The 20,115-nt window shown below is 35.3% G+C and overlaps 2 protein-coding genes across 2 annotated transcripts; both read right to left on the reverse strand.

The window, feature by feature from the left end:
* Window positions 1-5,255: 5,255 nt before the first annotated feature.
* On the reverse strand, window positions 5,256-15,324 carry LOC141291930 (uncharacterized). The gene is made up of 7 exons (XM_073823928.1): window positions 15,300-15,324; window positions 14,959-15,009; window positions 8,875-9,027; window positions 8,218-8,269; window positions 7,979-8,108; window positions 6,009-6,195; window positions 5,256-5,870 (listed from the first exon to the last, which is right to left on the reverse strand). Exons 1-7 carry the CDS (start codon window positions 15,322-15,324, stop codon window positions 5,326-5,328), a joined length of 1,143 nt encoding a protein of 380 aa, XP_073680029.1. The 3' UTR covers window positions 5,256-5,325.
* Window positions 15,325-17,945: 2,621 nt separating this feature from the next.
* Window positions 17,946-19,237, reverse strand: LOC141291931 (glucose-dependent insulinotropic receptor-like). Its single transcript, XM_073823929.1, has one exon. The coding sequence runs from the start codon at window positions 19,113-19,115 to the stop codon at window positions 17,946-17,948; it is 1,170 nt and encodes a 389-aa protein (XP_073680030.1). The 5' UTR covers window positions 19,116-19,237.
* Window positions 19,238-20,115: the final 878 nt, after the last annotated feature.

Below are 20,115 nucleotides of genomic sequence, written 5' to 3' on the forward strand. Positions count from 1 at the left end.
TGTCTTCTGGACAACTGTCAGATCAGCAGTCTTCCCCATGATTGTGTAGCCTAGTGAACCAAACTGAAAGACCATTTTGACGGCTCAGGAAACCTTTGCTGGTGTTTTGAGTTGATAATCTGATCAGCATGTCACCATATTCTAATTTGTTGAGATAGTGAATTGGTGGGTTTTTGTTAAATGTGAGCCAAATCATTACAATTAAAAGAACCAAAGAATTAAACTACTTGTCTGTGTGCATATTTAATACACAAGTTTCACAATTTGAGTTGAATTACTGAAATAAATTAACTTTTCCATGACATTCTAATTTATTGAGATGCACCTGTATATCTTTTGAAAAGAAATGATCAATCTGTGTGGTGCATAACAAAATAAACTATTCTAGCATTAAAAGGCAGAATAAATACAGGTAAAATCAAAATAAAATAATAATAATACTACTACTAGTAGTCAGTCCAGCCCATGGTATTTTCTTTTATAAACCGACCTGGCCCTCCATTAAAGAAAAGAAAATTATGTGGCCCTCTCAGAAAAAAGTTTGGGGACCCCTGCCATAGATGAACCATTTTTGGTTCCACAAAGAACCATTCAGTCAAAGGTTCTTTAAAGAACCATCTCTTTCTTACCTTTTTATAATCTGAAGAACCTTCTTTCACCACAAAAAAACCTTTTGTGAAACACAAAGGTTCTTAAGATGTTAAAGGTTCTTTATAGAACCATTTAGACAAAAAAGGTTCTTCTATGGCATCGTGAAGCACCTTCATTTTTTGTAAGAGCGTAGAGAGCAAGAGTCCTACCATGATCAAGGTCCAAAAACGTAATAAGGACTTTTACTGAAGAGTAAGTGATTAAAGTTGACTATTTTATGTCCTTACTACGATTCTGGACCTTGATCATGGTAGGACCCTTGCTGTCTATGGACGGGTGAGAAATTAATTAGGCTTATGGCTTTGGAACGAATGTTCCTAAACTAATTTAGGATTAATTTTTATTACATGCCGACTTCAAACTAAATTTTGTAAACATACACTACCCATCTCACAGAAATCACGATTATTTTAATAATATTGCATTATATTAGATATGATTTCTTACCTAATTCTACATTCTATAGTTTAATTTGCCATATTAAATGGTGTTGCTGCAGAAAGCTTAGGTTTTGTTTTTGACCTTTTCATTTAACTATGATATTACATTGAGAAAGTAATGAAATAATTGATATGAACATTCCCATGGTAAATATTAACAATTTAGTTTGGAGAATACTGTGACAGTGGCTAATACTACAAAAGACAGATATATCCAAAGACCTGAAGACCTACGGCAGCTGTTTTTATATAGAGTTCCATTAAGAACCAGTGTGAACATTTTTTATCTCTATTTTTCAATAGCTTGTTCAAAATGCATTTTAGTGACTGATGTAGTCTAGCATGTGAGCAGTGAAGGAGGGACATCACACAGGGGTGACCAGACAACATACACTATTAAAGTTCAGTGCAAACAGATATTTGACCTTTAACCTTAAGTATTGACTTCAGTGTTTAGTGTCTGTGACAGAACAAGAGTAATGGAGTCACATCTGCAGTACTCCTGATTGGCCAATTATGGATGCCTTGTATTTGACCATTCATGAACTGAACAGCTCACAGTAACTCAAAGTTATAACAGATTAACTTCACTTAATTTACTATATCAAAAGCTGTGCTAACTGTAATGTTTTGCTATGAAAGCAATTCTTTTTTTGCTATTTTTTCAATCAGGCTAGATAAATTTACAGCGACAGCTCAAATTCCCAGTAATTACACCACCAATATGTTCTAGTCATCTTCAGTTTTATTGTTCAACTTTGTATTTGTTACTATTAAATACTGTGTGTTTATTTACTCAAGGTATATCTATATAATTGTTTTATCTTTTACTAGGTTATTAAAAATTGTGGCTATAGCAATCATTATTATTCAATATTAGCAATAAATGCTGTTTCCTGTTGAGCAGATATAAATGGGTAATGTGCACATCTACTTGGGCTTAACTAAATGTCTAATAGTTTTACAACTGAATCCATAATGGTTGGTGTACTTTGATTGCATCTTAATTTTGGAGTTTTCAGTTGACACTAGGGATGCATCAATATTAAAAATAGTCTTTGCCAAAGCCAACAAAATTAAACACAGGGCTGAAGGTCGAAGGCTGATTACCGAACACGGTTTTCTTGTTTGTTTTTTTTTCCCCCATGTATTTGCCAATTTTTTTCACCATTGCATAAATTAAATAGCCAAAATGTGTTTTTTACAGTTTTGTCTTGCTTTTCAAAAATATATATATATATATATCTTACAAAACAATAATTTAAAAATATTTATTTAACATTCTAGTAGACATTATAGCCTACCAACAAAGCACAATTTGACTTAAAATTAATAAGTTAGTAAAATAGTAGTCTTTGGCCATATTTAACACCCCTTTCTTGAATCAGGCATGTGTTTTGTAATGTACAAATGAATGCAGCCTTGCTGAGCAGAGGAGAATGTTATAATAAATGTATTAATAGAGCTGTTGTAATGATCATTATCATTTTGTGTTACTTTTTTTTATTTTATTTTACAGAACAACAGTAAAATTACAATACTAACATTTATGAATGCTGACTTTTATTTTGGCAGATTTTCCTTGCGCTTTGGACTTTGAAATATGGCTAATGAGCTCATGCAGAGCTGTCAGAATACATACAATTCATGTGTGTATTAGAAAACATAACATTCTTTAGTTTATTTACTAATGGTTTAAGGCCATTTCACGATTTCAGTCATCATACAGTAACCAGCAACAACCACCCCTTTCTCTTCTCATCGAAGACATGTGATGCAGTCTATAGCTGTCGGTACTTGTTATGATTTTTGCGTCTTTCTCTGACAGTTTTAAATGCTTGCTGCATTAGTGTGTGGCTCTATTTAATTGCATCACATCATTGTTCGGTATAATTTATTCAGCCTTTTTGCTCTGAATGTTTGGCAACCAAAATTATTCGGCTGAAAATAGCTAAATAATTTATTTGGCAAAATAATTTATTCTGTATCATTCATTCTGCCTTTTCGCACAGAATGTTCGGCAACCGAAATTGTTCGGCTGAAAATAGCAAAATAATTTATTCGGTATCATTTATTCGGCCTTTTCACACCAAATGTTCGGCAATCAAAATTATTCAGCTGAAAATATCAAAATAATTTATTCTGCAAAATCATTTATTCAGTATCATTTATTCTGCCTTTTCGCTCCGAATGTTCGGCAACTAAAATTATTCAGCCGAAAATAGCAAAATAATTTATTCGGTATCATTTATTCGGCCTTTTCACTCCGAATGTTCAGCAACCAAAATTATTCAGCTGAAAATAGCAAAATAATTTATTCGGTATCATTTATTTGGCCTTTTCGCACCGAATGTTTGGCAACCGAAATTATTCGACTGAAAATAGCAAAATAATTTATTCAGTATCATTTATTCAGCCTTTTTGCATCGAATGTTCAGCAACCGAAATTATTTAGCTGAAGATAGCTAAATAATTTATTGGGCAAAATAATTCATTCGGCATCATTTATTCAGCCTTTTCGCTCCAAATGTTCGGCAACCGAAATTATTCAGCTGAAAATAGCAAAATAATTTATTCGGCAAACTAATTCATTCAGTATCATTTATTCTGCCTTTTCGCACCGAATGTTCAGCAACCAAAATTATTCGGCTGAAAAAGCTAACCAATTTATTCGGTATAATTTATTCGGCCTTTTCACACTGAATGTTCAACAACCGAAATTATTGCTGAAAATAGCAAAATAATTTATTCGGTAGAAAATAGCAAAATAATTTATTTTGTATAATTTATTGGGCCTTTTCGCACCGAATGTTCGGCAACTGAAATTATTCGGCTAAAAATAGCAAAACAATTTATTCTGCAAAATAGTTTATTTGGTAAAATTTATTCGGCCTTTTTGCACCGAATGTTCGGCAACCGAAATTATTCGACTGAAAATAGCAAAATAATTTATTCTGTATCATTTATTCAGCCTTTTTGCACCGAATGTTCAGCAACCGAAATTATTTAGCTGAAGATAGCTAAATAATTTATTGGGCAAAATAATTCATTCGGCATCATTTATTCAGCCTTTTCGCTCCAAATGTTCGGCAACCGAAATTATTCAGCTGAAAATAGCAAAATAATTTATTCGGCAAACTAATTCATTCAGTATCATTTATTCTGCCTTTTCGCACCGAATGTTCAGCAACCAAAATTATTCGGCTGAAAAAGCTAACCAATTTATTCGGTATAATTTATTCGGCCTTTTCACACTGAATGTTCAACAACCGAAATTATTCCTGAAAATAGCAAAATAATTTATTCGGTAGAAAATAGCAAAATAATTTATTTTGTATAATTTATTGGGCCTTTTCGCACCGAATGTTTGGCAACCGAAATTATTCAACTGAAAATAGCAAAATAATTTATTCAGTATCATTTATTCAGCCTTTTTGCACCGAATGTTCAGCAACCGAAATTATTTAGCTGAAGATAGCTAAATAATTTATTGGGCAAAATAATTAATTCGGCATCATTTATTCAGCCTTTTCGCTCCAAATGTTCGGCAACCGAAATTATTCAGCTGAAAATAGCAAAATAATTTATTCGGCAAACTAATTCATTCAGTATCATTTATTCTGCCTTTTCGCACCGAATGTTCAGCAACCAAAATTATTCGGCTGAAAAAGCTAACCAATTTATTCGGTATAATTTATTCGGCCTTTTCACACTGAATGTTCAACAACCGAAATTATTGCTGAAAATAGCAAAATAATTTATTCGGTAGAAAATAGCAAAATAATTTATTTTGTATAATTTATTGGGCCTTTTCGCACCGAATGTTTGGCAACTGAAATTATTCGGCTAAAAATAGCAAAACAATTTATTCTGCAAAATAGTTTATTTGGTAAAATTTATTCGGCCTTTTTGCACCGAATGTTCGGCAACCGAAATTATTCGGCTGCAAATAGCAAAAACAGCTCTTTTGGTGTTCGGCTGAATAATTTCGGTTGCCGAACATTCAGTGCATCCCTAGTTGACACTGTTAAAAGAGACATTTTTTGGTCTTTGTAATTTACTGTTAACACTTTAGTGTGTGTTACATAATGCCAAGTGGTCATTATAAAGTAAATTATTCCAGACAGATATTTAAAAATTCTAAACATTTATTTACATCTCTGAGGTACACACACAAAAGAAAATAGTGGAGTCCATTTTGTATCCAAGAAAATAAAAAAAAAACTATCTCTGCTTAATTTCGCCTGTGGTCTCTTTCACGACTGTGATCTCTGTGTTTGGCAAACCCTCGGTCATTTCCTCTGTCTCGCTCTCTTCTGTCTCTTTCTCTATCCCTGTCTCGGTCTCGTTCCCTGTCTCTATCGCGTTCCCTTTCTCTCTCACGCTCTCTGTCTCGTTCTCGCTCTCTATCCCCATTTCTTTCTCTGTCAGCCCCTCTTCCTCTGTCTCCCTCCCTGTCTCGCTGTCGTGTGTCTTCATATCTTTTATCCTCTCTGTTCCTGTCTGTCTTTTTGTCTTCTTCTCTATCCCTTTCCCTCTCACCTCCATACCTATCTCTGAATCTGTCCTGCTCATCTGCTCTGTCTTGTGGATTCCTGTCCCTTCTGCTTCCTGCCGGTCCTTTTGTGGCATATTTCTCATACGCCGTGTCCTCCTTCTCCTTCTTCACTCTAACAGGAGAAGACGCTGATGGCTCAGTCCGTGCCTCATGTTTCTCTTCCTTCAGTGCTTTTTTCTTCTCTTTCTTCTCCTTTTTCTTTTTTTTCTTCTCCTTTTTATCTGAATTATAACAACGTCATAACGCAATCAATTAGTCAAATAACAAAAAAAGTGTTTATTAGACACATTATAAGAAGAATAACATCTTGAAATCATCCTATCAACTGTAGTTACTGAACGGATATAACCTCTTCTCACCTTTTTTGGGCTTTTTCACAGGTACAGCGTGTTCTTCCTCAGATTCTGACTCAGAGGAGGAAGGTTGGGGGACTTTGGGAGCACATCCCTCTTCTCGTAAACGTTTAGTGATATCATCAATGTCATCTGTGTCCTTGGGTGGTCGATAATTTGCTACATGGTCCACACGTATGGTTCGGCCCTTAACCTTTAAAGCAGAAAGAAAAATTAAAATACAAATATATGCAACACATGCAGACACTATTATTTTCCTGATAATATGGGTTACTTTAAAAAAAATATGAATGAAATAAAAAAATGTGACCTCTTTATAACAAGATTATCACAATATTTTTCCCGTATCATACAATATTGATATTTATTACAATATTAATTTATAATTGAATATGGAACTAAATACTTTCCATATGTTTAGAGAGAATAAATGTAAACAATAAAACTCCACAAAGTAACATACCTTTTAATTTAAAACACCATGAAATCTGTTTTTTTGTTTTTCCTAAATCTCCTCTTTTTTCCATTTTATTTTTTATAGATTCTGTTTTACAATTCAATACAAATTTAATTTAAAAATGGTGTCTAATAAAACGAATTAATAAAACTGTAATCAGATTATTCTTTTATAATGTGATCAAATTAATTTAATTTATAACAAAACACTGCATTTATTATCATTATCACAGCATTATTATCAACATAACTGTATAAATTAATGAAAAATACATTGGATGTATGATATTCCTTAAAATTAATAATATTACTTTGAGAATTAGATTTTAGTAACCAATAGTAATATATTTCTGACATACACTTCCAGTCAAAAGATTTTTTTATGTTTTTAAATAAGTCTCTTGCTTACCAAGCCTGCATTTTTTTATACAAAGTACAGCAAAAACAGTATATTTTTTAAAATATTTTTACTATTTTAATAACTGTTTTCTATTTAAATATATTTTATAATGTAAATTATTCCTGTGATTTCAAAGCTGAATTTTAGCATCATTACTTCAGTCATATAATCCTTCAGAAATCATTATAATATTTTGATTTGATTTAATTATTTATTTTTTCGGAAAGAAATTATAGAAATTCATACTTTTATTTCGCAAGGATGCTCTAAATTGATCAAAAGTGATGATAAAGACATTTTTTTTTAAATCAGATAAATGCTGATCTTTTGATCTTTCAATTCATCATAGAATCCTGAAAAATATATATATTTTATATATTAATAATAATAATAATAATAATTAAAAAATATATTTTTGAACAGCAAATCAGTGTATTATAATAGGAAGACCATGTGACACTAGACTGGAGTAATAATTCTGAAAATTTGGCTTTGATCACAGAAACATTCTAAAATATATTTAAAACGAAAGCAGTTATTTTAAATAGTCAAAATATTTCAGAATTTTACTGTTTTTGCTGTACTTTGGAGCAAATAAATGCAGGCCTTTTGAGCAAAGGAGACTTCTTAAAATAAAAAACATTAAAAATCTTACTCTTCAGAAACTTTTGACTAGTATTGTATTTTTGACATAATTTGTTCAAGTTAAACCAGACTTTTAAAACCGAATTTTGACATGTTGCTGTGAAGGTCTTTTAGTTTTATTTTCAGTTTCAGTGTATATTTGACAGTATTTTTTTCCTCAAATGAAGAGGCATGTACTGACTGGCTGCTGTCACCTTTATTTCTGCTGTGTTATAGACTGTAAGATTAATCCATATCAAGTAAAAAAAAAAATGTCAACACATATTTTATCACAATCTCAATAAGATAATGTTTTATCACCCATTCCAAAGAAAGAAAAAAAATCTCTATACATTCCCATGCAAAATCATTGACATTGAAAAATAATCTTAGTATATATATGTGTGAAAATGTTAAAATACGACTCTTTTGACAAGTAGAACATATTCCATTAGTAAACACACAACTGAATAAGCAACTGGAGAAAGCCTTTCACCTTGATTCCATTAAAGTTATCCACAGCCAGAATGGTGCTCCTTTGATCTTCATAGCACAGGAAGCAGAAGCCTTTGGATTTGCCCGTCTTTTTATCTCGCACCAAATTGATGTTGGCAATCTCTCCGTACCTGAGATGCACAGAGGAGGATTAAGCTTCACTAGGAGAAAAAAACTCAAGACTTCTTTTAGCAAGAAATGAAGACGTGTTTGAAATGTAGGAGAGCAATTAGGACTTACTGAGAGAAAACACAGATGACGTCTCCCTCTGTCAGCTCATATGGAAGTCCACCTGGAGATTAAAACATGATTACATACAGTGCTGACTGGGTTAGCGTTAAAGAAATTTAAAAAATAATAATAAAATAAAATGTTACATTTTTGAAACAGTTCTCTTTAGTCTGGTAAATAAATGTGAGATAAAACCAATAAATATAAATCACTTTGAAATTTACAAGGTCAAATCAACTTTACTGCATTGTGTACTAGGATAGGCTTCAGAGAAGGACTGAGATCAGGCCATTTTGTACAGAAGCCCACTTTTAGTGTGAAACAGGTGAATGCTGCCACCATCTGGCAGACTATGGTCCATCCCAGGGATCTCCAACCCTGCGCCTGGAGAGCTACTTTCCTGCAGGCTTCAGGTTCCATCCTGGTTCAACACCCTTGTCGGGTTATTTCTAAGTAACTCTGAAGACCTTATATAGCTGGTTCTGGTGTGTTTGATTTGAGTTAGAGCTGAAATCTGCAGGACATGAGCTCTCCAGGAGCAGGATTGGAGGCCCCTGGTTTATCCAGAGAGCAGTTTAGTGTCTATGAAGCAAATTGCACAGTATTGTTTAGTTAGCAAGCCAACTGAGTTTTGGCACACAGCCGCGATGTTAACCAATCACCCACCGATAAAGATCCAGGCGCTGTCCTTGTAGACCGAATGCCAGGACACAGTGTCTTTGACATCAAGTTGAGCCTCTCTTTCATTCAGTTCATTGATGAGTTTCACTTTGGTGAGCGGACTAAATATAAATAACAGACATAAAGAATATACATTTACTTATATTTTATTCTGTACAAATTGTATTGTCTCTAATATTACTATGTTGTGGCGTGTGCTGTGCATCATAACATCAATGTTTATCAGAATTTAGGATTCTTCAATCAGGGACACTTACGAAGTCTTGAAAAATTAAACTTCTTCAAATTAAGTTTTTAACATTTATTCACAAACATATATTCATGCCAATACAGTAAACTCTAATAATGGAAGGCTTTTTTCTCTGTGTATAACGAAAGAGTAGTCGTCTTAGTGTTTTATATTGGCTCATTTAATTTTCTTGTTATTTGTCGGTGTCTTATAATTAATTAAAAAGAATAACCGAATCGAGAATAAGGAAAGTAGTTTACATTCATGTTTTAGCAGATGGATAATTAGCATCTGGCTACTGCTGCAAAAACTGATGCCAGTTATTTGGCTTTCACTTTGTGACATTTCCCGTTTCAATCGTGAGGAGTCTAGTAATTTTCTTAGACCAATTAGAAACATATTGCAACAAATATTTCAGTGATATTTCAACTTATACATTCAAAACATCACTTACTTCATTGTGATGAGCCGCAGTCACTCCGGAAAGATTTATTTCCACTGGCGAGTTCCGTGGTTCGCACGTGGTACTATTTTCTTCCGGGTTAGGAACAAAGGATTGTAGGATATGTAGTTGACTGGTTTAGACTACTGGCGGAGTCTAATTGTGTGTTTGTCACTTAAAGTGTATTTCTCCACTTTGCAATTAATTTTACAACTGAACGACTAAACTTAATATAAAGCATACATTGATAGTTTTATTGGCATAAAATGTCTTCAATAAATCTAATATAAAGCTTTTGAAACATTATACACTATACCATTCAAGAGCTTTGAGTCATAAGGGATGTGTTTGTGTATATATATATATATGTACAGTCAAGCCTGAAATTATTCATACCCCTGGCAAATTCTGACTTAAAGTTACTTTTATTCAACCAACAAGTTTTTTTTGACCAAAAATGACTTCTCCCAAAAGATAATAAGACGATGTACAAGGATTTCTCAGCTTTTATTTACATTTGAACAAAAAGTGGCATGTCCAAAATTATTCATACCCTTTGCAAACTGTCACAGTCTATGGGAAAATCCAAAGTTCTATACCATTCCAAATAGTCCAAGCTGTTCTAAAGCATCCTAATTACCCTGATTCATTGGGAACAGCTGTTTTAATCAACTCAATAGGTGAAAAATAGAAGCTCTCTGCTGTTGGTTTGTGGACAGTCATGGCTAAGACAAAGGAGCTCACTGAGGACCTGCAGCTGCACATAGTGGCTGCTCAAAAGTCAGGAAAGAGCTATAAGACCATATCCAAATGTTTTGAAGTTCCAGTGGCTACAGTGCAAAGTATTATTAAAAAATGCAAGAGGTTCCGCACTGTAAAAAAATCTCAGAGGACGTGGTCGGAAGCCAAAAGTGACACCTGTGCTGGCCAGGGCCCGTATTCACAAAACATCTTAAGGCTAAAAGTAGCTCATAACTTGCCGATTTAGGAGAAAAACTTAAAAATAATGGGCGTGTCAGTCCTAAATTTAGGACTCATAAGTTTTTGCTCTAAGAGTGTTTCACAAATCGTTTAGCGCTAAAACTAGCTCCTAAATCTGTGCAATGTAAAGACTGATTTTAAATCAGTGATTTTTAAAGCTCTTTTGGCTGAACAAGTACGCCTGTACAAACATCTCTATAATCCATCAATGCGTGACCATAGAACCACTATTGGTTAAGGACGAAAACTTTTGCAAAAAAGTTTGTGAAACTGTACATTTTAACACTGTTGTGTTGGTTTTACTGTTGAAGCCTGCTGCAATAAAAATATTTTCTCATAATTGCTTTTGTTAGTGTTTCACATTACTTATTTTCATAGGCGTAATTCACGGGTGGGATGAGTGGGACACTTTTTGCAAAGCTCGATATTGTCCCACCACTTTTTTGAACATCTCGCAGCACGGACGTATCTAATGCTAATGAAAGATTCCTTTCTGTTAAATAAGGTGCTGACGCTGGAATCTGTAGTTTTTTTTCTTCTGAAATCATGCTTAATGTTCGTTGCGATGTTAATTAGCGACGCTACTTTCTCAATGCGGCTCGTGCTCAGTGTTCACATGTGAGCACTTCATTCCCTCGCTTATGACTCACTGCGGTTAAAAATCAAAACAAAATAAACACAAATGTGTCTCTGATATAGGATCACTGATAAACATACTTAATTTTATTAAGGGATGAAAAATTTGTGTCACGGTGGATTAGATCTGAAACCCTCTGACTCATCTAACGAACATTCTACCACTAGACTATTGGATACTACTACTAATTGTTGCATATATATGGATTTATTCACTGCAACATTTATCTCGGGGCTAATAACATATTACAAAAGTACATGTAAGAATAAAATGATCATGTTAAAAACTAGTTTAATATCAGTACATTTTGTACACATGATCAGAGCCTGTAACCACAAAACATTTCATCTTACCACTAAAAGTTCTCCTAAATGCTAGTAAAAGTTTTTAGCTAAGAGTTTTCTCTTAAAACCTATTCACAAAGCTGCTGAGACAAACTTTTACTAAGGAATAGAGAGAAGTCTTACGCTAAAAGTAAGGGCGGGGTTGACCTCGTTACTATGGATGATTTGGACATGCTCATTAACTATGCACACAATGATTGGCTGATAGGGGAGGGGTCTCTGTCAGACATTCATTCATAGAAATATTGTAACATGCAATATTATATCATATTTAAATAAAGGTTTTAAAATAAAAATGTTGCAATATTCAAATAAAGATTTTAAAATGCAGGCTAAGTGCAGGCTAATTAAACGTGTCTCTTCAGCCTCATATGCGCTCCTCGTATGCATATAAACAGCCTTTTAATTAACAGGGTAGAATAATCATAGGTGATAGTAAGGCAAGTAAACGTAAAATAATATTTTACGTTCTCTTACTTCTTACACAACTTGTTCGTGAAAACAAAGTTGGGATAACCTCAAAAACTAAAAAAGATGTGTGGGAAAATATATGTGTGCAAATAAATGCAGCTTTCCCACTTTTGTCCAGAAGCAAATATGACTGTGAAAAGCGCTGGTATTCTTCGCAAAGTCAGGCAAATTAAAGTGCATATTGCAGGTTAAAAAAAAATTCGAGATAAACATATATTCGTGAATGAAAATACTATACGAACCGTTAATGCGCTATTTGAAAATATTTTACAAGACCTAAGGGCACAAATTTAGAAGACAAAGTGACGGTTTCCTTGACAGCTCTCAAAAACAGCTTTTTTTTCCCACACCGCGTCATATGACGTCACGAGAGGGAGTCGTTCGCCTAGCTCTGATGCTATTCAGTAGGAGCAGTCTTGAGTTAGTGTGTTTTCGGTAGTTATTTTTAATTTTAATTGATCATCGTCATGGTAAATTATTGTGTTTATGGAGGCTGCACAAACTCCAGCCTGTCAGGACATCGTGTCCACGGGTTTACTTACAATAAAAAGAACGGTGCTATCTTCTGTATATGGGTGCGTTTGTGCGGATGAAGTGACGGGCCTATACTAATGCATCTGCTTCGAAAAACGCGTTCACTTTACTCTGGAGGATTATCGTCCCGGCGATATGATGCAGTTCAACATGAGATGCTGAAGCAAGAACCAAGTGAGGCTCAGAGCCGGTGCAGTTCCTTCGGTGCAGACAGCAGCTTCATCGGGTCCGCTGTCAGACTGTGGTTCGTCCGAAGCCGTCAGAGATGCAGCTCGACGAAAACGGGAACTGCACCGTAAGTTTTGTTTTTCTTCTCACAACTTCTCATAAATACCAAATCCGTGAACATATTTATTTAAATAATGAGACAACGAGATGTGTATACGTTTTTGTAAAGCACCGTAGCTAGCTTGTAAGCATTAGCAATATCATTTTAAGAACTGTGTAAAAACGGTACCATATAGGAGAAGGCATTACTGGTCAGTTATCCTGAGTTTGTTAATATTATAATCATCAAGTCTAGTTACAGCTTGTTCACATTGTTTGCACAGCTAATTTGTAATGTATTGTCATGTGTTGTGTTTATAGGGCTTTGGGAGACATTGCAAGACATGAGGCTGTGTGAAGATCTGAAGAGGTGGAGCCAGCTGTTATTAACCTTCACTAATGTCACACATTAGTGTGATACCCACACTGAAAATATTTTTCTTTCAGTAGTATATGTTTTGTACATCTACATGTATATATTAACAGTTGCAATGTTGTGTTTTAAGTTGGGTATTAACAGTACTATGAAATAATATTTATGATTTATTGCTGTATAAATTAAACTGAATTGAATTAGCCATAAATGCAGCTCTGCTTGATATATATGTTGTAAACTTCATAAAAAATGTATACAGTAAGACAATTTGTGATTGTGATTATTTTTTATTGTTTGTCACCAAAATGGGGCCATTCAAAACCTTTTAATAAAGTAATCCTTCCTCTGTAAACTGTCTAATAGCTGACACAACACATGCAGGTAAGGGCTTCCTGATGAGCAGACAACTTTATGCTGTCAATATTAAATGTCTTTTACCAATGGCATCAAAAAGTTTTACTTTACATGTATTTGTCACCTAAATATAGTCAAACTGTAATTGAGATAAAATGTTACTGTTTATTTGTACGTTTTTTATTTGTAAGTATTTAGCTCAGAGTAATAAATGATCTCTACCATAAGCTTACTCATGTCTGCTGGCCTGGAGATGCCCCTGCCTAAAATGCATTTAAGCTATATGTAGAACCTATTTTGATTTCAGACAGCAAGCCTCAAAGCCTGGGTGCAGAGTCAGAGACAGCACATCAAGTTTGGGGGTATTTCCCATATAAGCATATAATAAAACAATCTCTCTCGCGCGCGCGGTAATAAAAACCCGCTATATCACGTAACGTTTGCATCGGAAATTAATGAGTATGACACGCTTGATCGACAACGATCATTCGTTTGTGTTACTGGTAAGTAGAATCAATACTTTTAGATGACAAATGCTATGATTTTGCCCGATTAGATGTCGTCAGCTAACACTGATCTCTCTCAGACACCTGCCCTGTTCTTCTCACACCACAACTTAATTTGTCTCCTCTGACCGCTGTTCTGTTTAATCCTGGCATGTCCCTGCCCTCTTGGCCACATAGCAGGCTCATATTTGTGTCTGTGGTTCGTCATACAAGTGTAAATAAACATTTTAAATGTTCTCTGCGTCCGAACAGTCATTGCGATCTATTGTTTTCCTATGGTTTACATTGACCGCTCTCCCTCTCGTTACGTCACTACCGGTTTGCCAGTTTTTCAGATGCGGAAGTAAAATTCTCTCACAAAAACGACTCTAGAAGCCTTAATAGCGTATTTTGAAGTATATTTTAAAGAAAATCTGGTTCCTACATTATTTTTCTATACATCAATTCACCGGAGTCTCTAACCTGCAATATGCAATATGCGGCAGAGATGACAAACAACTGCTACAGCTAAACGGACATTACTTTCAAGTTGCCGATAATGTTTTCATGTAACCTTTTTATGCTTTTGCAGATTAAAATCCTTAGCCTCATTAAAATATTTATTGCATTCATAGGAAGCTGCCATTTGAGTCCTTTGCGATTAAGACCGCACCTTCTGAAAAGCTCATTATCATCCAATGCCTCTAAAATGTTTCTGTCCCGAGGCAGACAGCCGGCAACAGCCATTATAGGATAGTTTTAGGACTTGATCTTAGTGACTTAGGAGTCCTCTCCACTACTCCTAACATTTTGCAGATTTAGGAGCTAGTTTTAGTGCTAAAACGCTTTGTGAAATACTCTTAGAGCAAAAATTAGGAGTCCTAAATTTAGGATTGTTTTAAGCATTACTTTTAAGATTTTCTCCTAAATCACTAAGTTGTGAGGCTACTTTTATCCTTAAGATCTTTTAGGAACAGGGGCCAGAATTTGGCCCCTGTTCCTAAAAGAGGAACACATGCAGAAGAACATGCAGAAGAACGCGTCGAGTATAAATCGGACTAAATCATGCTTAAATCACAAGATCAAATTCTAATCTTCCTAAAATTGATGTTGCTGGCGATCGTCTCGGAACTTAAACGTTTTAGAAACACTCTGCATATGCACACATATTCCTACACAATTTTTTTTTTAGTCTTGAAGGTTATCCCAGCTCCAAATTTCCATTTGATTATATCCTACTTTGGGCAAGAAGTAACAGCTGTTCTTGCGTCCAGTTTGGTTTGGTTTTACGTTTGTGTATCCCGCTATCAGCCATGATTATTCTATCATGAATAGAAAAAGCTTTTTACGTCGGCACCGATAGCCTAGCGGTTAGTGCGTCAGTGTATAGCGTATCTCCGCTCAAAGTGCCCCGAGTTTGATTCCCGGTTCGAAAAGTTTTGCTGCTCGCCCCTTCTCTTCACCCAATTATTTTGTGTTAGTTCTCCGTTATTCTGTGTCATTAAAAGCATAAAAAGCTCTTTAAAAAGTCTGTTTACATGCATATCAGCTAATTGTTTATTATAAGAAGCACACAGGTAAGGATGTCAATCATTTGAACACTTGTTTAATAAGTGACACTTGCCCTGTATTTTAAATTCTTTATTTGAAGGTGGCAACATTTTTGCTAACTTTTTAAAACTTTATTTGAATATGGCAATATTTACAACAATATTTCTGTGAATAAATGTCTGACAGAGACCCCTCCCCTATCAGCCAATCACTGTATGCATGGTTAGTGAGCAGGCTGACATCATCCATAGTAACGAGGTCAACCCCGCCCTTACTCTTAGCTTAAGACTTCTCTCTACTGCTTAGCAAATGTTTGTCGCAGCAGCTTTTTTAATAGGTTTTAAGAGAAAACTCTTAGCTAAAAACTTTTACTGCTATTTAGGAGAACTCTTAGTGCTAAGATAAAATGTTTTGTGAATACGGGCCCAGGAGGATAGTGAGAGAGGTAAAAAAGAATCCAAAGATCACCACCAAGGCCACCCTGATGAATCTGGGCTCTGCTGGTGGCAACTTCTCAAGGCAGACAGTCCAATGGACACTGCACACTGCTGAGTTCCACGGACACAGACCAAAGAGGACACACTTCTCCAGATAAGGCACACAAAAGCTTGCTTGGCCTTTGCAAATGCTCAACTGGACAAAGAAGAAGACTTCTGAAGACTTCTACTGGCAAAAATACCAGTGGAGACATGCAAAAAGCTGGTCAGCAATTACAGGAAGCATTTGATTGCTGTAATAGCCAATAAAGGCTTTTCTATTGATTATTGAGAAGGGTATGAATAATTCTGGACATGCCACTTTTTGTTCAAATGTAAATAAAAGATGTCTAATATTTTTTTATACCATGATGCCTCTGGTCAAAAAAATTGCTGGTTGAATAAAAGTAACTTTAAGTCAGAATTTGCCAGGGGTATGAATAATTTCGGGCTTGACAGTATATATATATATATATATATATATATATGAAATTAATACTTTTATTTAGCAAGGATATATTGATCAAAAGTCATAATAAAATTACAAAATGTTACAAAAGATTTCTATTTCAGATAAATTCTGTTCTTCTGAACTTTCTATTCGTCAAAGAAATCTGAAAAAAAAAAATCTACTGTATTCAACATAATAATAATAAAAGTTTTTTTTTTTTTTTTTGAGCAGCAAATCCGATTATTACAATGATTTCTGAAGGATTATGTGAATGGAGTAATGATGCTAAAATTTCAGCTTGGAACACACTTTAAACATTTTAAAATATATTCAAAAAGAAAACAGTTCAAACAAATGCAGACTTGGTGATCAGAAAAGACTTCTTTAAAAAACATTAAAAATCCTACCGTTCAAAAACTTTTGACTGGTAGTGTATCTCTACTTAAACTGAAACTGCTTTGCTGTCCCTGGAGGAAGGAAGTTTGTTTTACCACTGCATGTTTTTTTTTTCAGACTGCATTTCATTTAGACTATGAAAATAATAACACAATTGGCTTTGGGCCCAGTGTAATGGGCCAAGAATTCCTAGTGACGCCACTGTCTCAATGAGATAATCATTGTCCCATGGTCATCACGATTAAGCAACTGTATACACACTATAAACACCATTGAAAACACACAAAGAGATCAGGTGAGATTCATGCTTTATATAGACCAGCATCAAAGCAAATACTAAAATAATATCATATATTTGATTCATATTACTTTTTTGTTCTTAAAGCATTTTTTTTCTATTAGCAATGTTAGATGTATAAGAAGAGAAACATTTTCAATCGTTACAATTTATTTATATTGTGCTGTTCACACTGAATATTGCACAAAACCATTTTACAAAATCTTACATTTTATTAAAAGGGTTCTGCCATAACCCCCTTAGGCCAGATGACAAACCCTCTAAAAACATACAATGCAAACAGTGTTTAATTTATTACAGTCATATATTTTACAACTGGGAAAAAATATGGACATGAGAACTAAGTGCTTTGGTTATATTTTTGCACATACTATACTCATTGCAGGCGGAAAAATAAAGCAAATAAAATTGCGTCTGTTTGTATTTGGCAGATACTCTGGGTTTCACATCCATTAAGGGATAAAGCAGTTATGTAGACCTTTTACAGTTTTCTACACTCTTAAAAATAAAGGCGCTTTAAAGGGTTGTTTCCAGCGATGCCATAGAAGAAGCATTTTTGGTTTCACAAATAACCATTCAGTCAAAGGTTCTTTAAAGAACTATCTCTTTCTTAGTTTTTTTATATTCTGAAGAACCTTCTTTTGCCACAAAGAACCTTTTGTGAAACAGAAAGGTTCTTCAGATGTTAAAGGTTCTTCATGGAACCAGGGTTCTTCTATGGCATCATAAAGCACCTATATTTTTAAGAGTGTATGGCCAATGGACTAAAAGGATCCCAATCTATTGGAAATACTTTCCGGATGTTGTTCAGTAACTGTGACAGACCTACTGTAATTTAATGGTGTGGCTAGCATCTTGTCCTGACATGTTACTGCCTGAGTGACAGTTGGGTGGTCTGTGGGGTATCTGTCAACTGTCTCAGAGTGTTTCACCTGACACAACCTGACTTTAATGTGAGTGAAGATCTCACAGATCTGGTTTCTCACCTCTTGTTGCCAGCAAGCATAAACAAGGGGATTTATTAGGGAGTTTGAAAGTCCCAGCAGCCAGAAATGGTTCTCCAAAAAGTCATAAAGTTTACATGTTGGACATGATACCTGCACAATACAGACCACAAAAAAGGGGCACCAGCAAAGCGTAAAGCAGCCAACCAGCATGGCAACAGTCTGCAGGGCTTTTACATGACCCCAGTAACGGCTACATGTCAAAAAGCGTGAGCCTGCTAGCTGGGCACGGATGCGCTTCTGGTGGCCACATGCAATTTTCAGAATGTCCATGTAAATATAGATGAAGACTGAGAGTACTGGAAAGAAAAAAAGGCAGAAGAGGACAATGATGCTCTTTGGCTCTATGACGGAGAAGAATGTGCAGACGTTGTGGTAGTCTGCCTTCTGCAACGGTTCCAAAATGCATGGTGAAAATCCTATAGTCACTGCGATGAGCCAGACAGGAACCAGAGCCCCAGCAATCATCTTATTGTTCATTAGCTGGGAATAGCGCAGTGGCAACTTTATAGCTACGTAGCGGTCCAGTGAGATCAAGAACATGGTTAGGATAGAGGCCGCAGACGGTGCAATGACACAGGTCATGCGGAACAAACAAATGCCCTTTTCCATGGAGGCTGTCGTTCCCTTGAGAGCATCGGTGGCAATGCCAGTGATAGCCACGCCAACCAGGATGTCCGCTATGGATAGGTTTAAGACATAACACCAGCTCTGGCAGCCCCTCTTGCGAATGAGCAGGACCAGCGCAACGGCGACTAAAAGGTTGGTGAAAATGATTAAAATGGATCCCACACTAAGAATACAGCCCACGGTCAGTACTTCTCTTTTTATCACAGCAGGGGTTGTGACCTCTGGACTGGATGATGTCACTACGTAGTTTTCCCTCATAGTTTCCAAAGATGTCTGCTGAGTCACATTGAAAGCGATCATTGTTGCATCCAGTGTACTTTTTTTCAAAGTTGGTAAGAACTTTAATAGTTTAAACAGAAGACACTTGACACAAAACTGTAGATTTTCTTTCCTCCCATTGGTAAAAACAAAACATCTTCTCTCTTTAGCTGCTGTAGTTTTGTTTGCCCGCCCCTTGTTCTGTCTGGCTGTCATCCAGGTCCCATCAGAGCATACTTCCTACTTGAATCGGCTATATCCAGGAACATGCGACTATTTTGAATTTACAACCTAACCTTACTAATGTCCAAAGACATCTGTTGTGTTGACTGGATCTTTATCCTTGACTTTTCATTAGGAAATATTCTCAGGATAATTCTCAGATGTTGAACTGTTCCTTGCTTGAAAAAGTGATGAGAAGCAGATGAACTCCTTTCTCATGAAAATCCGTTCTTGTCATAGTGGGTAAGTCCAGTACATTTAACAGAGAACATATTCCAACTGAAGAAAAGATGTCCAGAGGAAGGATTCCAAGTGGGTAGTCATTCTTGTTTTCATTCTTGTAGTCATTCTTTTATTCAATCTTTCAGATTTGTTTGGCCTTAGGATGAAGACAAAAGATCATTTCTTTCATTTAAAATGGGGTGCTGTGCCAGTGTCTGTTTTGTCAGCCGCAAATCTGAGATGTCTCTCTACCAGCATGGGATCAGTCTACTAACTTTGAACAAACTAAAAGGGGGAAGAGAAATTGATGAATATGAAGAGGGGGTTGGGTTTGGTGAGTGGGCTGGACACTAAAAGCATGACTGTGATTACTCATGACTGAACAAACTCTGAATAAACAGAAGTGCTCATGGGTGAATAAATGTTTACTATATCCAAACCATTTTACATTTTATCATTGGAGTCAGGGTCAATGCACAAGTATGGATTTATTTTGAGAACCAGACTACACAATAATGCAGCAACCTCTTCAACTTCCTTCTGGAATCATGAAAACAAGTCAAAGCCCTCAAGTACAATAGACTTAAAACCACACAAC

Source organism: Garra rufa, chromosome 19, assembly GCF_049309525.1.
Source record: "Garra rufa chromosome 19, GarRuf1.0, whole genome shotgun sequence".
Lineage (NCBI taxonomy): Eukaryota > Metazoa > Chordata > Actinopteri > Cypriniformes > Cyprinidae > Garra > Garra rufa.

Coding starts and splice junctions, on each gene's coding strand:
- LOC141291930 (XM_073823928.1), bottom strand. CDS start 15,324: ATGGCTGATAGCGGGATACACAAAC. Junction 15,010..15,299: donor TGATAGCGGGATACACAAAC/GTAAAACCAAAC, acceptor TTCCTCTTTTAG/GAACAGGGGCCAAATTCTGG. Junction 9,028..14,958: donor AAAAGATCTTAAGGATAAAA/GTAGCCTCACAA, acceptor ATAAAATATAAG/TAAATGTATATTCTTTATGT.
- LOC141291931 (XM_073823929.1), bottom strand. CDS start 19,115: ATGATCGCTTTCAATGTGACTCAGCAGACATCTTTGGAAACTATGAGG.